Source organism: Trichomycterus rosablanca, chromosome 26 (genome assembly GCF_030014385.1).
Source record: "Trichomycterus rosablanca isolate fTriRos1 chromosome 26, fTriRos1.hap1, whole genome shotgun sequence".
Classification (NCBI taxonomy): domain Eukaryota; kingdom Metazoa; phylum Chordata; class Actinopteri; order Siluriformes; family Trichomycteridae; genus Trichomycterus; species Trichomycterus rosablanca.
In genome coordinates this window covers 2084074-2103871 of record NC_086013.1, presented here as the reverse complement: position 1 = coordinate 2103871, position 19798 = coordinate 2084074, and the positions used below count along the sequence as shown (strand labels likewise).

General features: G+C 35.9%; 2 protein-coding genes across 2 annotated transcripts; both read left to right on the top strand.

Moving 5' to 3' along the window:
- Window positions 1-1209: 1209 nt before the first annotated feature.
- LOC134303695 (putative leucine-rich repeat-containing protein DDB_G0290503) lies at window positions 1210-14408 on the top strand. The gene is made up of 8 exons (XM_062989169.1): window positions 1210-1228; window positions 1322-1645; window positions 1862-1875; window positions 3146-3210; window positions 4809-6004; window positions 6377-9070; window positions 10604-12336; window positions 14403-14408. The coding sequence occupies exons 1-8, from the start codon at window positions 1210-1212 to the stop codon at window positions 14406-14408; spliced, it is 6051 nt and encodes a 2016-aa protein (XP_062845239.1).
- Window positions 14409-14533: 125 nt separating this feature from the next.
- LOC134303694 (GTPase IMAP family member 7-like) lies at window positions 14534-19349 on the top strand. The gene is made up of 5 exons (XM_062989168.1): window positions 14534-14555; window positions 14981-16210; window positions 16457-16618; window positions 17195-17481; window positions 19344-19349. Exons 1-5 carry the CDS (start codon window positions 14534-14536, stop codon window positions 19347-19349), a joined length of 1707 nt encoding a protein of 568 aa, XP_062845238.1.
- The last annotated feature ends 449 nt before the right edge of the window (window positions 19350-19798 follow it).

Here is a 19798-nt window from a genome sequence, read left to right as displayed (position 1 = left end):
TTTTTAGGGGCCACCTCAGTGGATATGGTCAGCGGATACCCTTCCTGACTGACAAGTGCACCTCCCAGAGACTATCTCTCCAGCCATTAGCCTTGACTCATGTCCTCATGTCCCTGCAGATGCCCGACCAGCCGATAGCACTGCTGAGATTTCTCCTGGATCCCCAGATCTCAGCACTTGTTTTTCTAAACTGGTAATGACTATTAAATAAGATTCTAAAATGACATTAAGTTGTATAAAGCGCGCGCGCACACACACATAAATATGTATTATAAAATATGTATTCTAATATTTTCTGAACAATATGCTGATTTCTAATGGGATATGTATCTGTTTACTTGCTTTTGGCATAATTTTATAAGCTACTATGGAGTTGTGATGATTTATAAGGTTTTAAAAGTAATTTATAAACATGATGTTCATGTTGTGATTTTCTTGAATGGATTACTGACACATCATACATTGAATTATACTCACTTTTCAAGCTCTGCCACTGTGCTGCCGATTATCAAATCATTTTTTTTAAAGGTGTGAACCACTACAGCAACAGGTTTGAGTTTTGACATGACAACTCAATTACAGCGTGTCCCAACCTTAGGTCAGAATCTTTACCTGAACACACCTCCAAAGTGAAACTTCTTACTGCACCAACCTTACTTTGGGCATGCTAAAAAGACTAATAAACATATTTCATGCATCAGCATCTGTTTGGTTAAATTAGGCGTACAGCAACATGCAAATAATTTGTTGGTTCTAGTTCACACGCTTTAAGGAGGCAATGCCACAAAGTTAAATGACATTTATGTTATGTTAAGTTATTCTACGTTAACTTTTAACACAGATTTTTGTAACGTTATCAAAAAACCCACAAAGGCTGAACCAAAATGATTTTAATTTATTTATTTAAGATAGATTTTTAATTTGCTTTACACTATCACTACCCAATTTACTTCTTTAGAATTTACCAACTAACAATGGATTTATATCCATTCATTTATTTATATCCAATTACTACTGGCTTGAAAAGCTTCCAAAGAAGAGCCAACCAATGGGAATTAGTAGAAGAATTTCTATTTAGAAAATGATTGTCTGACCACAATTTTAAAGTTTGTAGACAAACTGATACAGATTTCAGGTGACAGTCATTTATGTAAAACCTTCTTTCTTGTGTAGGTGTTTATTAAACAGGACGCACAGTAACAGTGAAAGATGGCAGCTGCACACAACAGTGAGTGAAGTTTCTGAAGGTTTATTAAAATTTTGATTTATCCAAAGGCTTTTTTTAAAAGACACATGTATGTTTGTATTTATTTCTCAACAGATGAGTTTAAACTTGTTGGTCCGAGTAGTAAAGAGGCTTATGGCCCAGCTGCCACACTCTCATGTCGCCTGTCTCCTGAAATCAGTGCAGTGCACATGGAGATTCGATGGTTTCAGAGGACCCACTGTGTTTGCATCTATAAGAACGGACAGATAATAGAGGGTGAAGGCTATGAGGGCAGAGTGAGTCTGTTTCTTTCGGAACTGGAGAAAGGAAACGTTTCCCTACAAATGAAAAACTGTATAAAGTCAGATAAAGGAGATTACCTATGTCAGGTCATTGATGAAGACACAATAGAGGAACTTACAGTAAAAGTTGATACAGGTAAGTTCTCTCAAACGCCACACATGGAAAGCTTTAATGATGCTTGGGGAGGTCGTGGAAGGTGGTCGACGTCATTCTAGTGTCTGCCAGAACTACTCTTTATACTTTGGGCATTATTATCCTGAAATACAGCAACACCACAGAAAAATAGTTTGTCTCTTTAGTGTACACTTTACATAAAATCTGACCTTATGTTTTATTTTGTCTTTCACTCAGGTCATTTATCATCGGTAAGTAAAAATAATATCTATCTTCTATCTTTGTGGCACTTATGTTAATTGCTGGTTTTAAAGTTTTAATACACTTGTATGGGACTTGCTAGTGTACCTTGGATCAATGTCCTGCTGCGTTACCCAACAGCACTTGAACTGTAGGAATTGAATTGATAGTTGGACATTCTCCTTTAAGAGCAGAATTAATGGTTCCAATAATTAACGACAAGTCACCCACATCCTGCTGAAGCAAAGACCATCACACTACCATTACTATGTTTGACTCCTGGTATGATGTTCCTACTGTATAGATGCAGCGTTAGCTTTAAGACAGACGTAATGAGACACATCTGTCTTACAAAAAGTTCCAGCTTTGTGTTGACTGTCTAATATTAAAACTAGTACAAATCCACACTACAAATCAAGTAAATATATTCTTTATTTCCACAGCAACAAAGGCAACTGGAGAAAGCAAAAGCAGGTTGGTAAAGATGAGTAAGCTAAAAGAAGCTAAAGAATTGTAATTTGGTGAACAATTTATGAAAATTTTTGAAATAGTATGTGTTGAAATTTGGATTATTGTATTACTGTTGTGTAGGCAGCTTATTTTCAATTATGATCGGCATTTGCCAAAAAATATCTAGATAACCCTAAACCTTTGGTCATTTTGTCAGCTAAATGAAGGTTCAAGAATGAACAAATCACATATTCTCGTGTTTTTTGCATTTTACAAAATATCCCAACGTTTCTAGAAAATATGTTTTATCTTTTGTTTTTACAAGTAATCTTTTTATATTGTTTACATTGTGAATTTTTCCTCATTGTGCTCTTCCCCTTGCTTTGCACAGGTTATTTATTACAGGTAATTATCTATCAATATTTCTTTATGCTAATGATGATGCAGAAAAACAGTGTATATCATTAACAGGTTTTATTTAAGCCTGATAATATCTAGGACATTAGACCTTTCAATAACAAGTTTTGTTTTTTTCTTTTCAGCCTGTTGGACGTCTCTTTGTCAGTCAGGTTAGTACACCAATTTAATAAATCTAAAAACAATATTGGGGCTAAATGGCTCATAATATTCCTTAGGCTCAATCTGAGCTACTGCTTTAAATTTCTGAAGTTTAGGGAGTGATGTTCCATATTTTAGAAATGAAATGAAGTATAAAATGAATGAAAAAGTATTCCTCTTCAATAGTTCACACTATACTGACCAAAACTGTGATCGGTATTTCTCTTTGTACCAATGTTCTTACATATATGTTTTATACTGTCATGTTTACAGATTAACAAAAAATGGAAAGAAGAAGAAAAAATAAAAATGAAACATTCTGCTCTACTGACTGGTGAGTATGGGAAGAATTTACCCAGAGAATAAAAGTACTACCACCAAAATGTTTGATACAGTGTTAAGTTCAGCTTCCGCAACCTTCAACTTACTTCTCATACTTCTCATCATTGTATTCAATAATATTTTAGTGTTTTTTTTTATCTGACCACAAAACTTTTATCGAAAAGGCTTTAAGGTGATGATTTTGGACCAGATGCTTTCTAGTTCCATGTGAGGTTTTAAGCCCATGTTAATATAAAGCTTCTTATTCCCATCTTGGTGGTCATCAGATCTGCTCAGGAAACTTTGTCATAGTTTTGAAAACACAATAAAAATTATAAAAAGGGCGAATATGTGGTCCAATTATTCAGTCACAAAAGACAGCAGTTGCAGAAATATTTAAAATGCCATACTTGTCCCTTATTAGTGTTTGCAACCTTTTACTTGTAGCTGCAGGTTGTTACATATATAAATAACACTGCTCTTATCATTCATATGACTGATGTTACACTGTTATATCTATTGTTACTATAACAGAGTTATCAGAAAAAAACAAACAGCTTGGACATAAAGAAAGGGTAGCTGAGAAAGAGTCACAGCTAATGGAAAAATACAAACATGTACAGAAACAAGACACACTTCTGACAATACATGAACAAAAACTTCTCATGAAGGACAGGGCATTGCAGGAAAGTGACTTCAATTGCAAAGTGTTGGAAGACAAACTGGTTAAAACCACTACACAGCTAGAACAACATAAATGGCAGCTAAAGGATAAAGAAATGCAACTGGAAAATATGACAAAAATGTTGAATGAAAAGGAAAAACAACCAGACAGAACACTTCAAGATTTGCAAACCTGTACAAGTAAACTCGACATTTTGGAAAAGGATCTACAAGACAAGCACATCCAGCTACAGGACTTAATGATCCAACTTCAGCATCAGAAATCCCTGCTGGCAATAAAGAACAGACAGTTTGAAGAAAAAGACAGTCACCTAACTGAGACTGAGGCACAACTACTAGAATTAGACAGGAAGCTTGAGGAAAAAAACAAAGCTCTCTTAGAAAATGCCAATCAGCTGCAAATTAAAGACATGAATTTACAAGAGAAGGAAAAAGTACTCACTGAGGTGAAACATGATTTAGCTAAAACAGTTAACAAATTGATAGATAGTCAGGGGCTGTTAGAGATAAAGGACAAGCAACTTGAGAACATGACCAAAGAAATAGTAGCAAGTACATTTGAACTGAAAACTCTAAAAAATGAGCTGGAAGTGAAAAGCAGAACACTACATGACATGATGATCCAAATGGAATACCAGAAAACCCTGTTGACAGAAAAGAACAAACAGTTTGAAGTAAAAAAGAGTCACCTAACTGAGACTGAGGTGCAACTACTGGAATTAGACAAGAAGGTTGAGGAAAAAAACAAAGCTCTCCTAGAAAAGGCAAATCAGCTACAAATAAAGGACGTGATCTTACAAGAGAAGGAAAAAGTACTCACTGAGGTGAAACATGATTTAGCTAAAACAGTTAACAAATTAGCAGACAGTCAAAAACTGTTAGAGATAAAAGACAAGCAACTTGAGAACATAACCAGAGAGATTGGAACCAGTGAAAATGAACTTAAGACACTAAAGAATGAACTTCAACACAAGACCAGTAAAGTACAGGAGATGGTGATTCAACTGGAGTATCAAAAAACCCTGTTGGCAGAAAAAAACAAGCAGTTTGAAGAACAAAAGAGTCACCTTACCAAGACTGAGGCAAAACTCATGGAAAAAGACAAAGAGGTCCAGGAAAAAAACAGCCTACTTAATATAAAGGACAGAGAAACAGAGGAGAAAAACATTAAAATCAGAAATGTGAATTCCGAATTGTGTGAAAAAACTAAGAAATTACAGGAGAATCAAAAGCAGTTGGAGGAGACCAGAACACAGCTGGAGAAAACAGTGCAAAACATGGAAATCAGTAAACAAGAACTAGAGATCAAGCAGCTCCATGAGAAAGAAAAACTTATGGCAGAATTGGCACAAACACATGACATAAAAGAACAACAAATGAAAGACAAAATCATACAATTAGAAAACACTGTCAAGAACATGACAGTCCAGTTAAAGCAACAAAACATTGAGGTGACAGAGAAAAACAAACAGCTTGAGGAGAAAAATACGATTCTAATAGAAAACACAAATTCATTTCAAATAAAGGAGAAGGAAAAGGAGGAGATGAACAAACTGTTCTGCGAAGCAAAATATGAACTGGAGAAAACCACCAAGACATTAGAGGTGAACCAGAAGCAGCTGGAGGGAAGAGACAAACAAATAAAGAACCTGGTAAAAGAGATGGAATCCAATAAAATTACCATTGTGACACTGAGACAGGAGCTACAGGACAAGAGTAGCAAACTACAGGAGATGATGGTTCAGGTAAACCAACAAACAAACGAGTTGGTAGAAAGAAAAAAACGGCTTGAAGAGAAAGATGGTCTTCTAACTGAGAGAGAGAAACAGTTATTGGAAAAAGACAAACAGGTCCAAGAGAAAGAGCAACTTCTAACAGAAAATAAACATTTACTAAATATAAAAAACAAGCAATTAGATGAGACAAATGGTCATCTAAAAAAAGTACACTTTGAAGTAGAAGACACTTATAAGAAGTTAAAGGAGAGTAACACGCAGTTAGAAGAGACCAAGAGACATACAATCAATGACAAGGAAAGCAGTAAAAATAAACTAGATACATTGAGAAAAGAGATGGAATCCAATAAAATTACCATTGATAAACTGGGACAGGAGCTACAGGACAAGAGTAGCAAACTACAGGAGATGACTGTCCAATTAGAGAAACGGAAAATTGAGGTGACAGAGAAAAACAAACAGCTTGAGGGGAAAAATACGATTCTAATAGAAAACACAAATGCACTTCAAATAAAGGAGAAGGAAAAGGAAGAGATGAACAAACTGTTCTGTGAGACAAAATATGAACTGGAAAAAACAACCAAGACATTAGAGGTGAACCAGAAGCAGCAGGAAGAAAAAGACAAACACATGAAGAACCTGGTAAAAGAAATGGAATCCAATAAAATTACAACTGATAAACTGGGACAGGAGCTACAGGACAAGAGTAGCAAAGTACAGGAGATGATGGTTCAGGTAAACCAACAAACAAACGAATTGGTAGAAAGAAAGAAACAGCTTGAAGAGAAAGATGGTCTTCTAACTGAGAGAGAGAAACAGTTATTGGAAAGAGACAAACAGGTCCGAGAGAAAGAGCAACTTCTAACAGAAAATAAACGTCAACTACAATTAAAAGAGAAAGATTTGAAAGAGGTGAATGATACACTGAAAGAAACAGTGAATAAACTAGTGGAGCATGAGAGACAATTAGAAGATAAAAATATACAACTACAAAACACTGTTACAAAGATGGAAACCAGTAAGAAGAAAACAGAGACACTGGAAAAGAAGCTGCAGGACAAAAACACCCAACTACAGGAGATGACAATTCAATTAGATCACCAGAAAATTGAGGTGACAGAGAAAAACAAACAGCTTGAGGAGAAAAATACGATTCTAATAGAAAACACAAATTCATTTCAAATAAAGGAGAAGGAAAAGGAGGAGATGAACAAACTGTTCTGTGAGACAAAATATGAACTGGAGAAAACAACCAAGACATTAGAGGTGAACCAGAAGCAGCTGGAGGAAAAAGAAAAACACATGAAGAACCTGGTAAAAGAAATGGAATCCAATAAAATTACCATTGAGACACAGAGACAGGAGCTACAGGACAATAGTACCAAACTACAGGAGATGATGGTTCAGGTAAACCAACAAACAAACGAGCTGGTAGAAAGAAAGAAACAGCTTGAAGAGAAAGATGGTCTTCTAACTGAGAGAGAGAAACAGTTATTGGAAAAAGACAAACAGGTCCAAGAGAAAGAGCAACTTCTAACAGAAAATAAACATGTACTAAACATAAAAAACAAGCAATTAGATGAGACAAATGGTCATCTAAAAACAGTACAATTTGAAGTAGAAGACACTTATAAGAAGTTAAAGGAGAGTAACATGCAGTTAGAAGAGACCAAGAGACATTTGGAGAATACAATCAATGACAAGGAAAGCAGTAAAAATAAACTAGATACATTGGGAAAAGAGATGGAATCCAATAAAATTACCATTGATAAACTGGGACAGGAGCTACAGGACAAGAGTAGCAAACTACAGGAGATGACTGTCCAATTAGAGAAACGGAAAATTGAGGTGACAGAGAAAAACAAACAGCTTGAGGGGAAAAATTCAATTCTAATAGAAAACACAAATGCACTTCAAATAAAGGAGAAGGAAAAGGAAGAGATGAACAAACTGTTCTGTGAGACAAAATATGAACTGGAAAAAACAACCAAGACATTAGAGGTGAACCAGAAGCAGCAGGAAGAAAAAGACAAACACATGAAGAACCTGGTAAAAGAAATGGAATCCAATAAAATTACAACTGATAAACTGGGACAGGAGCTACAGGACAAGAGTAGCAAAGTACAGGAGATGATGGTTCAGGTAAACCAACAAACAAACGAGTTGGTAGAAAGAAAGAAACAGCTTAAAGAGAAAGATGGTCTTCTAACTGAGAGAGAGAAACAGTTATTGGAAAGAGACAAACAGGTCCGAGAGAAAGAGCAACTTCTAACAGAAAATAAACGTCAACTACAATTAAAAGAGAAAGATTTGAAAGAGGTGAATGATACACTGAAAGAAACAGTGAATAAACTAGTGGAGCATGAGAGACAATTAGAAGATAAAAATATACAACTAGAAAACACTGTTACAAAGATGGAAACCAGTAAGAAGAAAACAGAGACACTGGAAAAGGAGCTGCAGGACAAAAACACCCAACTACAGGAGATGACAATTGAATTAGATCACCAGAAAATTGAGGTGTCAGAGAAAAACGAACAGCTTGAAGAGAAAGATGGTCTTCTAACTGAGAAAGAAAAACAGTTAGAAGAGACAAAGAGACATTTGGAGAATACAATCAAAGACAAGGACATCAGTAAAAATAAACTAGATACATTGGGAAAAGAGATGGAATCCAATAAAATTACCATTGAAACACTGGGGCAGGAGCTACAGGACAAGAGTAGCAAACTACAGGAGATGATGGTCCAGGTAAACCAACAAACAAACGAGTTGGTAGAAAGAAAAAAACGGCTTGAAGAGAAAGATGGTCTTCTAACTGAGAGAGAGAAACAGTTATTGGAAAGAGACAAACAGGTCCAGGAGAAAGAGCAACTTCTAACAGAAAATAAACGTATACTAAATATGAAAAACAAGCAATTAGATGAGACAACTGTTCATCTTAAAACAGTACAATTTGAAGTAGAAGACACTTATAAGAAGTTAAAGGAGAGTAACACGCAGTTAGAAGAGACCAAAACACATTTGGAGAATACAATCAATGACAAGGAAAGCAGTAAAAATAAACTAGATACATTGAGAAAAGAGATGGAAGCCAATAAAATTACCATTGATAAACTGGGACAGGAGCTACAGGACAAGAGTAGCAAACTACAGGAGATGACTGTCCAATTAGAGAAACAGAAAATTGAAGTGACAGAGAAAAACAAGCAGCTTAAGGAGAAAAATACGATTCTAATAGAAAACACAAATGCACTTCAAATAAAGGAGAAGGAAAAGGAAGAGATGAACAAACTGTTCTGTGAGACAAAATATGAACTGGAAAAAACAACCAAGACATTAGAGGTGAACCAGAAGCAGCAGGAAGAAAAAGACAAACACATGAAGAACCTGGTAAAAGAAATGGAATCCAAAAAAATTACAACTGATAAACTGGGACAGGAGCTACAGGACAATAGTAGCAAACTACAGGAGATGATGGTTCAGGTAAACCAACAAACAAACGAGTTGGTAGAAAGAAAGAAACAGCTTGAAGAGAAAGATGGTCTTCTAACTGAGAGAGAGAAACAGTTATTGGAAAGAGACAAACAGGTCCGAGAGAAAGAGCAACTTCTAACAGAAAATAAACGTCAACTACAATTAAAAGAGAAAGATTTGAAAGAGGTGAATGATACACTGAAAGTAACAGTGAATAAACTAGTGGAGCATGAGAGACAATTAGAAGATAAAAATATACAACTAGAAAACACTGTTACAAAGATGGAAACCAGTAAGAAGAAAACAGAGACACTGGAAAAGGAGCTGCAAGACAAAAACACCCAACTACAGGAGATGACAATTCAATTAGATCACCAGAAAATTGAGGTGTCAGAGAAAAAAAAACAGCTTGAAGAGAAAGATGGTCTTCTAACTAAGAGAGAGAAACAGTTAGAAGAGACCAAGAGACATTTGGAGAATACAATTAAAGACAAGGAAAGCAGTAAAAATAAACTAGATACATTGGAAAAAGAGATGGAATCCAATAAATGTACCATTGATAAACTGGGACAGGAGCTACAGGACAAGAGTAGCAAACTAAAGGAGATGATGGTTCAGGTAAATCAACAAACAAATGAGTTGGTAGAAGGAAAGAAACAGCTTGAAGAGAAAGATGGTCTTCTAGCTGAGAGAGAGAAACAGTTATTGGAGAAAGACCGACTTCTAACAGAAAATAAACATGTACTAAATATAAAAAACAAGCAATTAGATGAGACAGATGGTCATCTTAAAAAAGTACAATTTGAAGTAGAAGACACTCATAAGAAGTTAAAGGAGAGTAACATGCAGTTAGAAGAGACCAAAACACAACTAGAGAATACAATCAAAGACACGGAAAACAGTAAAAATAAACTAGATACATTGGGAAAAGAGATGGAGGACAAGAACAAGACAGTGCAAGAAATGACAAATAAACTGAAACAAAAAAGTTCAGAGCTAGCAGAAAACAACAAGCAGCTTGAGCAGAAGATAACTCTTTTAGCAGAGAGAGACCAGCAGGTTCAGGAGAAGGACCAACTTCTTAAAGAAAATACAAGTACACTTCAATTTAAAGACAAGGCACTGCAGGAAAGGGATGCACTAATCAAACATCTACAAGTTGAACTAAAGGAAAATCAGAGACATTTGGAAGACAAAGGCACCCAACTTAGGAAAACAGTGGAAGACATGGAAAGCAGTAAACTTCAGTTGAACACACTGGAAAAGAATCTACTAACCACAAACAACCAGCTACAGGAGACGACGATACTAATCAATGAGCAGCAAACTGAGCTGGCAGAAATAAACACACTGCTTAAAATGAAAGATCTTCTTCTAATTGAAACAGATACACAGCTAAGAGAAAGTGACAAACAGGTTCAGAAAAAGGAAGAAATTATTGATGAATTAGAGAAAACTATAAATAAACTAGAAAAGACTCAAAAACAATTAAAAGAGAAAAATATACAACTAGACAACACAATAAAAGCAAAAGCAACCAGTCAAAGTGAACTGGAAAGAGTGGCGAAGGAACTGCAGATCCAGCTTGAGCAACAGGACACAGAGTTGTCAGAAAAAAATAAGCAGCTTGAAAAGAATGAAAGACTTTTTACAAAGAGAAAGACGGAGCTTATGGAGAAAGACAAGCAGATTCAGGAAGAGAACAGACGTCTGACAGAGAATTTACTTCAACTACAAAAGATGAAGAAAACAATAGATGAAAAGGATTTATTGCTTAAAGAGGCTAATAACAAATTAGAGGAAACATTACAGAAACAGGAGGAGAATCAACAATTGGAAGATAAGAATGTACAACTGGAAAACACAATAAAACAAATGAAAACCAATCAAAGTAAACTGGAAGCACTGGGAAAAGTTATTCAGGACAAAGGCAGCCAGCTACAGGAGATGACAGTTCTGTTGGATCACCTGAAAACTGAGTTGGTCCAAAGAAACAAACAGCTTGAGGAGAATGAAAAACTTCTCACTGAGGGGAAAAAGGAGCTCATGGAAAGAGACAAGACTATTCAGGAAAAGAACAGCCTTCTCATAGAAAATATGCATACACTTCAGATAAGGAACAAGGATTTAAAAGAAAAAGACACACATCTTAAAGAGGTGAATGATAAATTGGATGGTACCACCATGAAACTAAAGAAAAACAGCCAACTCCTGGTGGAGAAAGAAAATCTGCTGCAGATGTTAAATAAAGATCTGCAGGATAAAGACAGTAAACTACAGAAGATGCTGATGCTCCTGGAACAACAAAAAACTGAGTTGGTAGAAAAACACAAAAAATCTGAAGAGGAAGTCAAAATTCTAACTGAAAGAGAAACACAGCTTCTGGAAAGAGACCAGCAGGTTTCTGAAATGGATCTTCTTTTAACAGAACATGCACGTAGACTTCAGGTAAAGGACCGCCTTCTTAAAGAGATAGATGATATACTGGAGAGAACAGCCTCAAAACTAGAAGACACGCAGACACAGTTGGATGAGAAAAACATACAACTGAAAACCTTGATAAAAGACAAAGAAACCGTTACAGATGAACTAGGTATAATGAAACATGAGCTGCAGGACCAGAGACGAAAACTACAAGAAATGATGGGACTTCATGAGCAGTGTAAACTTAAATTGGCAGATAAAAACAAACAGCTTAAAGAGAATGAAAGAGTTTCCAGTGAGGGGAGAAGAGAGCTCATGGAAAGAGACAAGACTATTCAGGAAAAGAACAGCCTTCTCATAGAAAATATGCATACACTTCAGATAAAGAACAAGGATTTAAATGAGAAAGACACACAGCTTAAAGAGGTGAATGATAAATTGGATGGTACCACCATGAAACTAAAGAAAAACAGCCAACTCCTGGTGGAGAAAGAAAATCAGCTGCAGATGTTAAATAAAGATCTGCAGGACAAAGACGGCAAACTACAAAAGATGCTGATGCTCCTGGAACAACAAAAAACTGAGTTGGTAGAAAAACACAAACAATTTGAAGAGAAAGTCAGAACTGAAAGAGAAACACAGCTTCTGGAAATAGACCAGCAGGTTGGTGAAAAAGACATTCTTTTAATAGAGAATGTACATAGACTTCAGATGAAGGACCGTCTTCTTAAAGAGATTGATGATATATTGGAGAGAACAGCCTCAAAACTGGAGGAAACTCAGACACAGTTGGATGAGAAAAACAAACAACTGGAGAACATGGTACAAGAGATAAACAGCTATGAACATAAACTAGATGTATCAAGACAGAAGCTGCAGGACAAGAACAGAAAACTACATGAAATGATGATCCTTTTGAATCAACATACATTTGAATTAGCAGATAAAACCAAACAGCTTGAAGACAAAGACAGAATTCTAAAGGATAAAGAAAGAAAGTTAATGGAAAATGCACACATATCTCAGGAAAAGGACGCATGTTTAGAAGAAAAAAGTGAACTGCTAAATGAACTTAAAAATGAATTAGAAAAAACAAGTAAGAACTTGAAAAGAGAGTTACAGGACAAGTGCAGCCAACTACAAAACATGTCGAAACAACTGGAAAAGAACAACCAACAAGAGCATCTTATCTCTGAAAAAGACTGGCTGGTGGAAAAACAAAAGCAGGATCAGGAGGAGGCCCAAGTTCAGAAGGACTCGTCAGTCCCAAGCATTAGAAAAAAATGCAAGGATTGGTTGGCTTTGACAAGTAAGTAATTTTCAACATAATAAAATACCAGTTTATGTAAATTGTAAACATACATAGTGGACCTAATTAGTCTAATGTCAAAAAAAAGATTTTTGCTAAATGTCTCTGATCCCCCGTTTGTTTTCACCTATGTATTAAGGCCACATCTCCATGTGTCATGCTGCAAGTAGCTCATGAGTTACAGGTTATATCACCTGCATTAGCATAACTAAACACCTCATAGTTTAAAGGATAAAGCTTTTATATTGCAAACTAGGCCAATACAGTGTACATATTGTGGGTTAAAAAATGTGACTTTTATATAATCAGATCTATTCTGTCTAATTTCTTATATAATTGCATATTTTACACAACTCTCACAGATCTCAGATTTTATAAAATACAACAGACACACAATTATTAGACACACAATGCAGTTTTATGACAATTTCATTTATTAAAAAAAAAAGCTTAGTACCCTGTGTAAGCATTGTTAATGAAATAAAGATGACCAGTCACACCTAAATGTAAATACTGCAGTTTTTGCAAAATCTAAATATCCCAGCATGATTTCTACTTGTCCTCTGAGACTACTACCTAGCAACCATATTTATAACTGGTAAACAATGTAAATGAATAACTTTAAAACAGCGTTTGATAATCCGAAACAATACAATAAAACTATACAAGTAATATACCTTAGTACTGGTCTTCATTTGGACTGCTTTTAGCACCTTTGCAGAGCTGTACTATGCATATACCTCAATCTATGCATTAAACTAAATTTATAATCTGTAGTTCTGATGTTCTCTACAGAAATTGTTTTAAAAAATTCTGACAATTTATTTAAAAAATAGGTTCGCAATTGTGTGTGACTACTGTATACTAGACATACTGTAATGTTTGGCACAGGATGCCCCCTTGATGCCTCCTCTTAGCACTGATACGTGTCGCTCCAATGGCTAGGTTTGCATTACAACCTGCACCTTCTGTGAGGATAATCTGGGATTCGAACCCACAGAACTACTGCCTAACATTCTTTGTTCTTAGTACAGCCTTTAACAAATGTTTCTCATTTTGACGAATTTTCTTTATAGTGAGTGGAGAGCCTCAAAAAGCAGCACTCAAAAGAACACACAGTGTGGGCCCTCCTCCAAACTGTAAGTGGTTTTTCTAAATTGTTTTATGCTTAGTTTGTAATCAAAGCCTGGTGTGTGGACTAGTTCACACACACACACACACACACACACACACACACACACACACACACACACACACACACACCTGTGTTTTGTTAATTATATTAAATCTTTATTTATCTGGTAAAAGTAGAAAGAAACGATTTCCAGTGTTTTAACTGTTCAGATTTATTGTATTTTGTGAACACATTTATTCTATAAACACATACAAACACATTTACACACCTGCACAACAACACTAATTCACCTGCTCATTGTAGAACGCTGTAACTTTTCACTTTTATTTAGCCTCTGTCCCAAGTTTTTTGGAGTGTGTTGCAAGCATCAAATTCTAAATGTGTTTCTATTTTCAAAATACATTATTTTCTTTCTGTCAGTCATTCCCATTCCTCTCATTACAGACCTGAGCTAAACCACACCCCACCCCTACATTTTTTTATTTAAATGCTTACTACATCTGCTGATGTATATTTTTCCTGTTGTTTTAGTTAAAGAAGAAACTCAAACAACGACCTTTGGAAGATCACAGAGTATGGCAGTCAATTTCCCAGAAAGTAAGTGGTTTAGAATTTAAAACTCCTGGTAAATCCTGGTAATAAACAGAAAGTGTTAAAATGGTAAACAGGTAAGCTGTTATTATTATTATTATTATTATTACTATTATCACACAGTAATAATAATTACTCAATAATACAAGCATATGAACTGGAAAAAAAGAATGTCAGAGCCAGAACTGGTCTACAGTAAACAATTAAAACAACAACTTGGCTGAACACAACTCCGATATGCAATATTCATACATAAAAAATCCTACAGAAAGAACTTTACATGATAAAGTTTCTTGGCTAATAGATATATTATAATAAATATATTGTAATATCCTGTAACCTCCCTCGGTTACCAAGTATTTATATACATCAATAAGAGCGCAATGTAGCAGAATATTCTTTTGTTAAATAAGATACTTGTTTATTTTCAGTGGGTGCAGATTCAGGACTGAGGCTGGTGGTATTGGGGTTGACCGGGTCTGGGAAGACTGCAGCCAGAAACACTATTCTAGGCATACAGAAAAGAAGCCAGGCTAGAACACCTACATCCACCCAGCACAGTAAAAGTACACAAGGGAAAGTGTTTGGGAGACAGGTGACTGTTGTGGACACCCCTGACTGGTTCAGCCCTGGACTCTCTCTGGAGGAGCTGAGGCAGGATGTTAGATTATGTGTTTTTTTATCTGCTCCAGGACCTCATGCCTTGCTCCTGGTTATTCCGCTTAAGCAATCTACCGAAGAGGACAGAGGAATGCAGGGGAAAATGGAGCAGATATTTGGGGAAACATGTTGGAAAAACACGATGATTCTTTTTACTGTTACTGATGAACCTCAAAAAAAGAACATTGGGGAGTTTATACAGTCAGGAAACCAAGAAGTCAAAGAACTTTTAAATAAATGTGGAAACAGGTTCCATTGCCTTAGTATCAAGGAACATGGGAATAGATCTCAGGTCTCAGATTTGCTAAAGAAAATAGAGAAGATGGTTGAAGAAAACAGAGAGGGATTCTACAGCAGTAAGATCTACTTGAAGACTGAATTTCAAAATAAAGCAATACAGGAAAAGGTTTGCAGGCCAAAAGAAGCAAAAATAATGAAAGAAGAGAATGAAACAAAGGAACAACTAGTAAAAGAAGTGCAGGACTCTTTGAGCAAAACAGAGGAATTAATACAAGAGCATGAGGAAGACATCAGACAACTTAAGGACTCGACAGCTGAACTGGAGAGAAAGTTAAAAAACGAAAATGATCCAGAGAAAAAGAGGGAACTTGAGAGGAAGCTAAAACAAGAGGTTACAAATAAAATGACAAAATTAGAAGAAAAAGCAAACAGATTGAAAGATAAAAGAAAGATGGAAAAGTCTATTTTGGCCTTAACGGCAAAGATGCATAAAGAGCTGAGCAGACAGGTTCAGAAAAACGAAGTACTTCTGACTGAAAATGCGCAGATCATTCAGATGAAGGAACAGGCACTGGAAGAGAAGGAAACACTTTTTCGAAAATTAATGGAGACTCAGTTACAGCTGAAGGAGACAATGAAGGAGATGGAAATAATGGAAAATGTAAAGCTGAAGCTGATGGACATACTAGATCAAAAGAAACCAGAGCTCATGGAAATAAACAAGAAACTTCAAGACCAGGAAAGACAAGAAGATCTGCTAAGTAAGTATGTCTTATGAAAGAGATAAACTAGTATTTACTAGATCTATTATTCAAAAACACAAAAAAAAAACTGGAAAGGCATAAATGCATAATGACAGTGTATAATAAAGTATCATTGCCATATATTTAACAATAAATCAACCTATAGATCTTGTAATCTTGTAATAATAGCCACCACCTTAATAGAAATGAACTATAGTGTAGTAAGAACCTGTTTTAATTAACTCTTTGTTTTCTTATCTTCAGTGAGTGGAATATCCTCTGGTGCAGGTTCTTCAGTGTATGATCTGCCAGAACTGAGGCTGGTGCTGCTGGGAAAGACTGAGTCTGGAAAGACTGCATCAGGAAACACAATCCTTGGCAGAGAGGAGAGGAGGGAGGCTGGAACATCTACATCCACTCAACAGAGTAAGAGCACACAGGGGCAAGTAGCCGGGAGAAAGGTGACTGTGGTGGACACTCCTGACTGGTTTAACCCTGCACTTTCTCTGGAGATGCTGAGAGAAGATGTGGAATGTTGTATCAATCTAGCTGCTCCAGGACCCCATGCCTTCCTTTTGGTCCTACCAGTAACGCAGTCAAAGGGAGAGGAGCAAGAAATGCTGGAGAATAAAATGGAGAATATTTTGGGGGAGGGGTGTTGGAGTAACACCATGATTCTTTTCACTGTTGCTGATGAAAACATTGGAAAAAGGAAAAACATTGATAATTTTATTCAACACAAAAATGTCCAGGTACTTTTAGAAAAATGTGGTAGCAGGTATCATTGTATCAACATTAAAGAGTGGGGAGATGGCTCTCAGATCTTAAAGCTGCTGGAGAAGATAGATGAGATGGTGGGTGGAAATAGCAATAGATTATACAGCAGTAAGACATACCTAGACATAGGCGCTGAGATTAATGAAATAAAGACAATAATCCTGAAGGAAACGCAAAAGGATAAAATAAGAAAAGAGAACAATTTTTTTGAAAAACTGGAAACAGAAAAGCAGGACTTGCAGAGAAAGTTAGATGGAGTAATCCAGGAGCATGAAAAAGATATCAGACAACTCAACGACCGAACAACTGAACTGGAGAGACAGATGAAGAAAGAGAAGAATAAAGAAAAAAAGAGAGAACTTAAGAGGGAGTTTCAGGTAAAGGTAGAAAGGAAGACAGCAATGGAAGAAAACAAAAAGAGACTCAAAGAAGAGAAAGAAAAGGAGTTGAGAGAGATGGAGGAAAGACACCAACAAGAGATGGAGGAAATCAGAGAGATGTATGAAAAAGAGGTCAGGATAGAGATGGAAAGAAATCTCATGATAATTATGCCCAAACTCCAAAAAATGTTTTTCGCCTCAAAAGCAAAGATGGAACAGCAGTTGCAGGAAAGGAATGGACTTATTGAGACACTTCAACAAAGAATATTATTTGAAAAGACCAATAATCTTTATTTACAGAGCATCATAGGGTCAGGGAAACCTCGTTCAGGGCAGGAATCACCAAAGGGATTTTTTCAAAAATTTAAGGATTTCTTTCACTGATGTGTAGAGTTTGTGGGGCCACCGACTCTTACTTACTCACAGGGAAGGTTACTTAGTCAAGAGTGGGGGAGAAATAAGAAGAAAATAGAGTGCAAGTTTCATACACATATTTAAAACTAAAACATTTCATATGTATTATACTGTATATTTTATGTGCTGGTTTTACAAATCTAATGAATTTACCTTCTTAACAATAAGTGCAATTACATTCACATTTATAATTTAAGATTAAGTTATATCAAAAGTAAACATGGTTGTATAATGCTCACATACAACATTATGTGCTAATCGAGTTGCTGCCCTTAGCAGTTCAAAGCAGAAAGAAATAATAGAACATTTGTGAGTAAGCACTACAATTTTTATACTTGATCAGTGAAAACACTGGAAATCTTTACTGTGAACTTTTGTCATCACAGAAAATGGGGTCTGTGTATTCTAAGATTAAATACTGTTTTGACTTTTATTTAACTATTTCACATATAAATGTATGTATTTGACAAAAACATATGACTTGGACCATCTCTTTTTAAATATACAGTATATATATACTGTATATGCTACCTCTTACTATTATTTTGAAAGCATACCCATATGCCAAGGACATAATGTATATCACAGCCACAGCTCTAAATGTTCAGGTACATGTGTGTTCTTCTGAAGAAATTAAAAACATGATCCTGCCCATCTGCTGCTCTCAACATGTGAACTACAAGCAACTACAATCAGCCCAAAATGTAATAAATCCACGACCTGAATGCCTGAACACCGACTTATGACCTTTTTCCATCGCAGGGTTGCAAAATGGCACAGAAAGTTTTTAAATTCATGATCCCACATTTGGTGGTCGTTTCCATTGCCAAGTGATTTGTATAGTACCCAAGTACACATGCCAAATTTAATTACCCTCCTTGACCTGAGACCAAGCGTAACAAGGTGGGTTGTATGGGTGAAGCAAGAAACATTGCAGACCTTTGACTGGTCAAATATAATGGTCACGGAATCGCCACTAGTGTGAGATATACAAGCATCAAATTTAAAACCATATTTATTTATTGAAGCGATGTTGTGAAAAATTAAACAGGGCTACATATAATTAAAGACCTTAACAACCATAGTGAACTGAAAAAAGTCCTGCTGTTATTGCTATTGTTCACAGTTACAGCTGCGTATTTGCTCTCAGCATCTTTTGGAGAATCAAAGTCAAAGTCAAAGCTTCACCTTCAGCTTCAATTTAAATAAGGGCATTTAACTACATGAAACCTAGATTACAAAAGAAGATTCTCAAAATTGCCTTTTAATCATGGTAAAGTATCATCATGGTCTTTTATCTGTTATTTCCAGCTGCATTATAGGGTTATCTACTCTCTAAATAAAAAGCCTAAAAAATTCAGCTAGAAAAGGAAAAGGTGGGCGTAATTTTAAACCCAGTTTAGACCTGGGCTAAAGTTTGTGCTAAAACCAAATAAAGCAAAAACAATTAAACCATAAACATTTTTTTCCTTCAAAATTACAATGAAATATATATATTTTTTAAAAGTCTAACTGTGCGTACTTTTTCATATCACTGCATAAGACTGTGTTGTCTTGTTGCACCTTGTGCACTGTTGTAGTCATGATGTGTGCGTGTGTATAAGGAAGAAAAACCTGTTGCCATTAACAAAGGAGTAACAGGGTGGAGTCTGCTCGTTTCTGCTCGTTTCTGGTATCTGAACACTGGAACGTAGGTGAAACTAAAAGCATTAGGTTTCTATGAGAGGCCGTGTAGGCCATAATTCTAAGTTGAATTCTCTCACACACACCATCATACTCTCACACACACACCATCATACTCTCACACACACACCATCATACTCTCACACACACACCATCATACTCTCACACACACACCATCATACTCTCACACACACACACCATCATACTCTCACACACACACCATCATACTCTCACACACACACCATCATACTCTCACACACACACCATCATACTCTCTCACACACACCATCATACTCTCACACACACACCATCATACTCTCTCACACACACCATCATACTCTCACACACACAC

Excerpts from the sequence above, each read along its gene's own strand:
- LOC134303695 (XM_062989169.1), top strand. Across the intron at positions 3,211-4,808 it reads TCTGCTCTACTGACTGGTGA|TGAAAATGAACTTAAGACAC; the intron begins GTATGGGAAGAA and ends GATTGGAACCAG. Across the intron at positions 9,071-10,603 it reads ACAGGAGCTACAGGACAATA|ACAACACAATAAAAGCAAAA; the intron begins GTAGCAAACTAC and ends ATATACAACTAG.
- LOC134303694 (XM_062989168.1), top strand. The coding sequence starts at position 14,534 with ATGGCAGTCAATTTCCCAGAAA. Across the intron at positions 14,556-14,980 it reads GGCAGTCAATTTCCCAGAAA|TGGGTGCAGATTCAGGACTG; the intron begins GTAAGTGGTTTA and ends GTTTATTTTCAG. Across the intron at positions 16,211-16,456 it reads AAGACAAGAAGATCTGCTAA|TGAGTGGAATATCCTCTGGT; the intron begins GTAAGTATGTCT and ends TCTTATCTTCAG.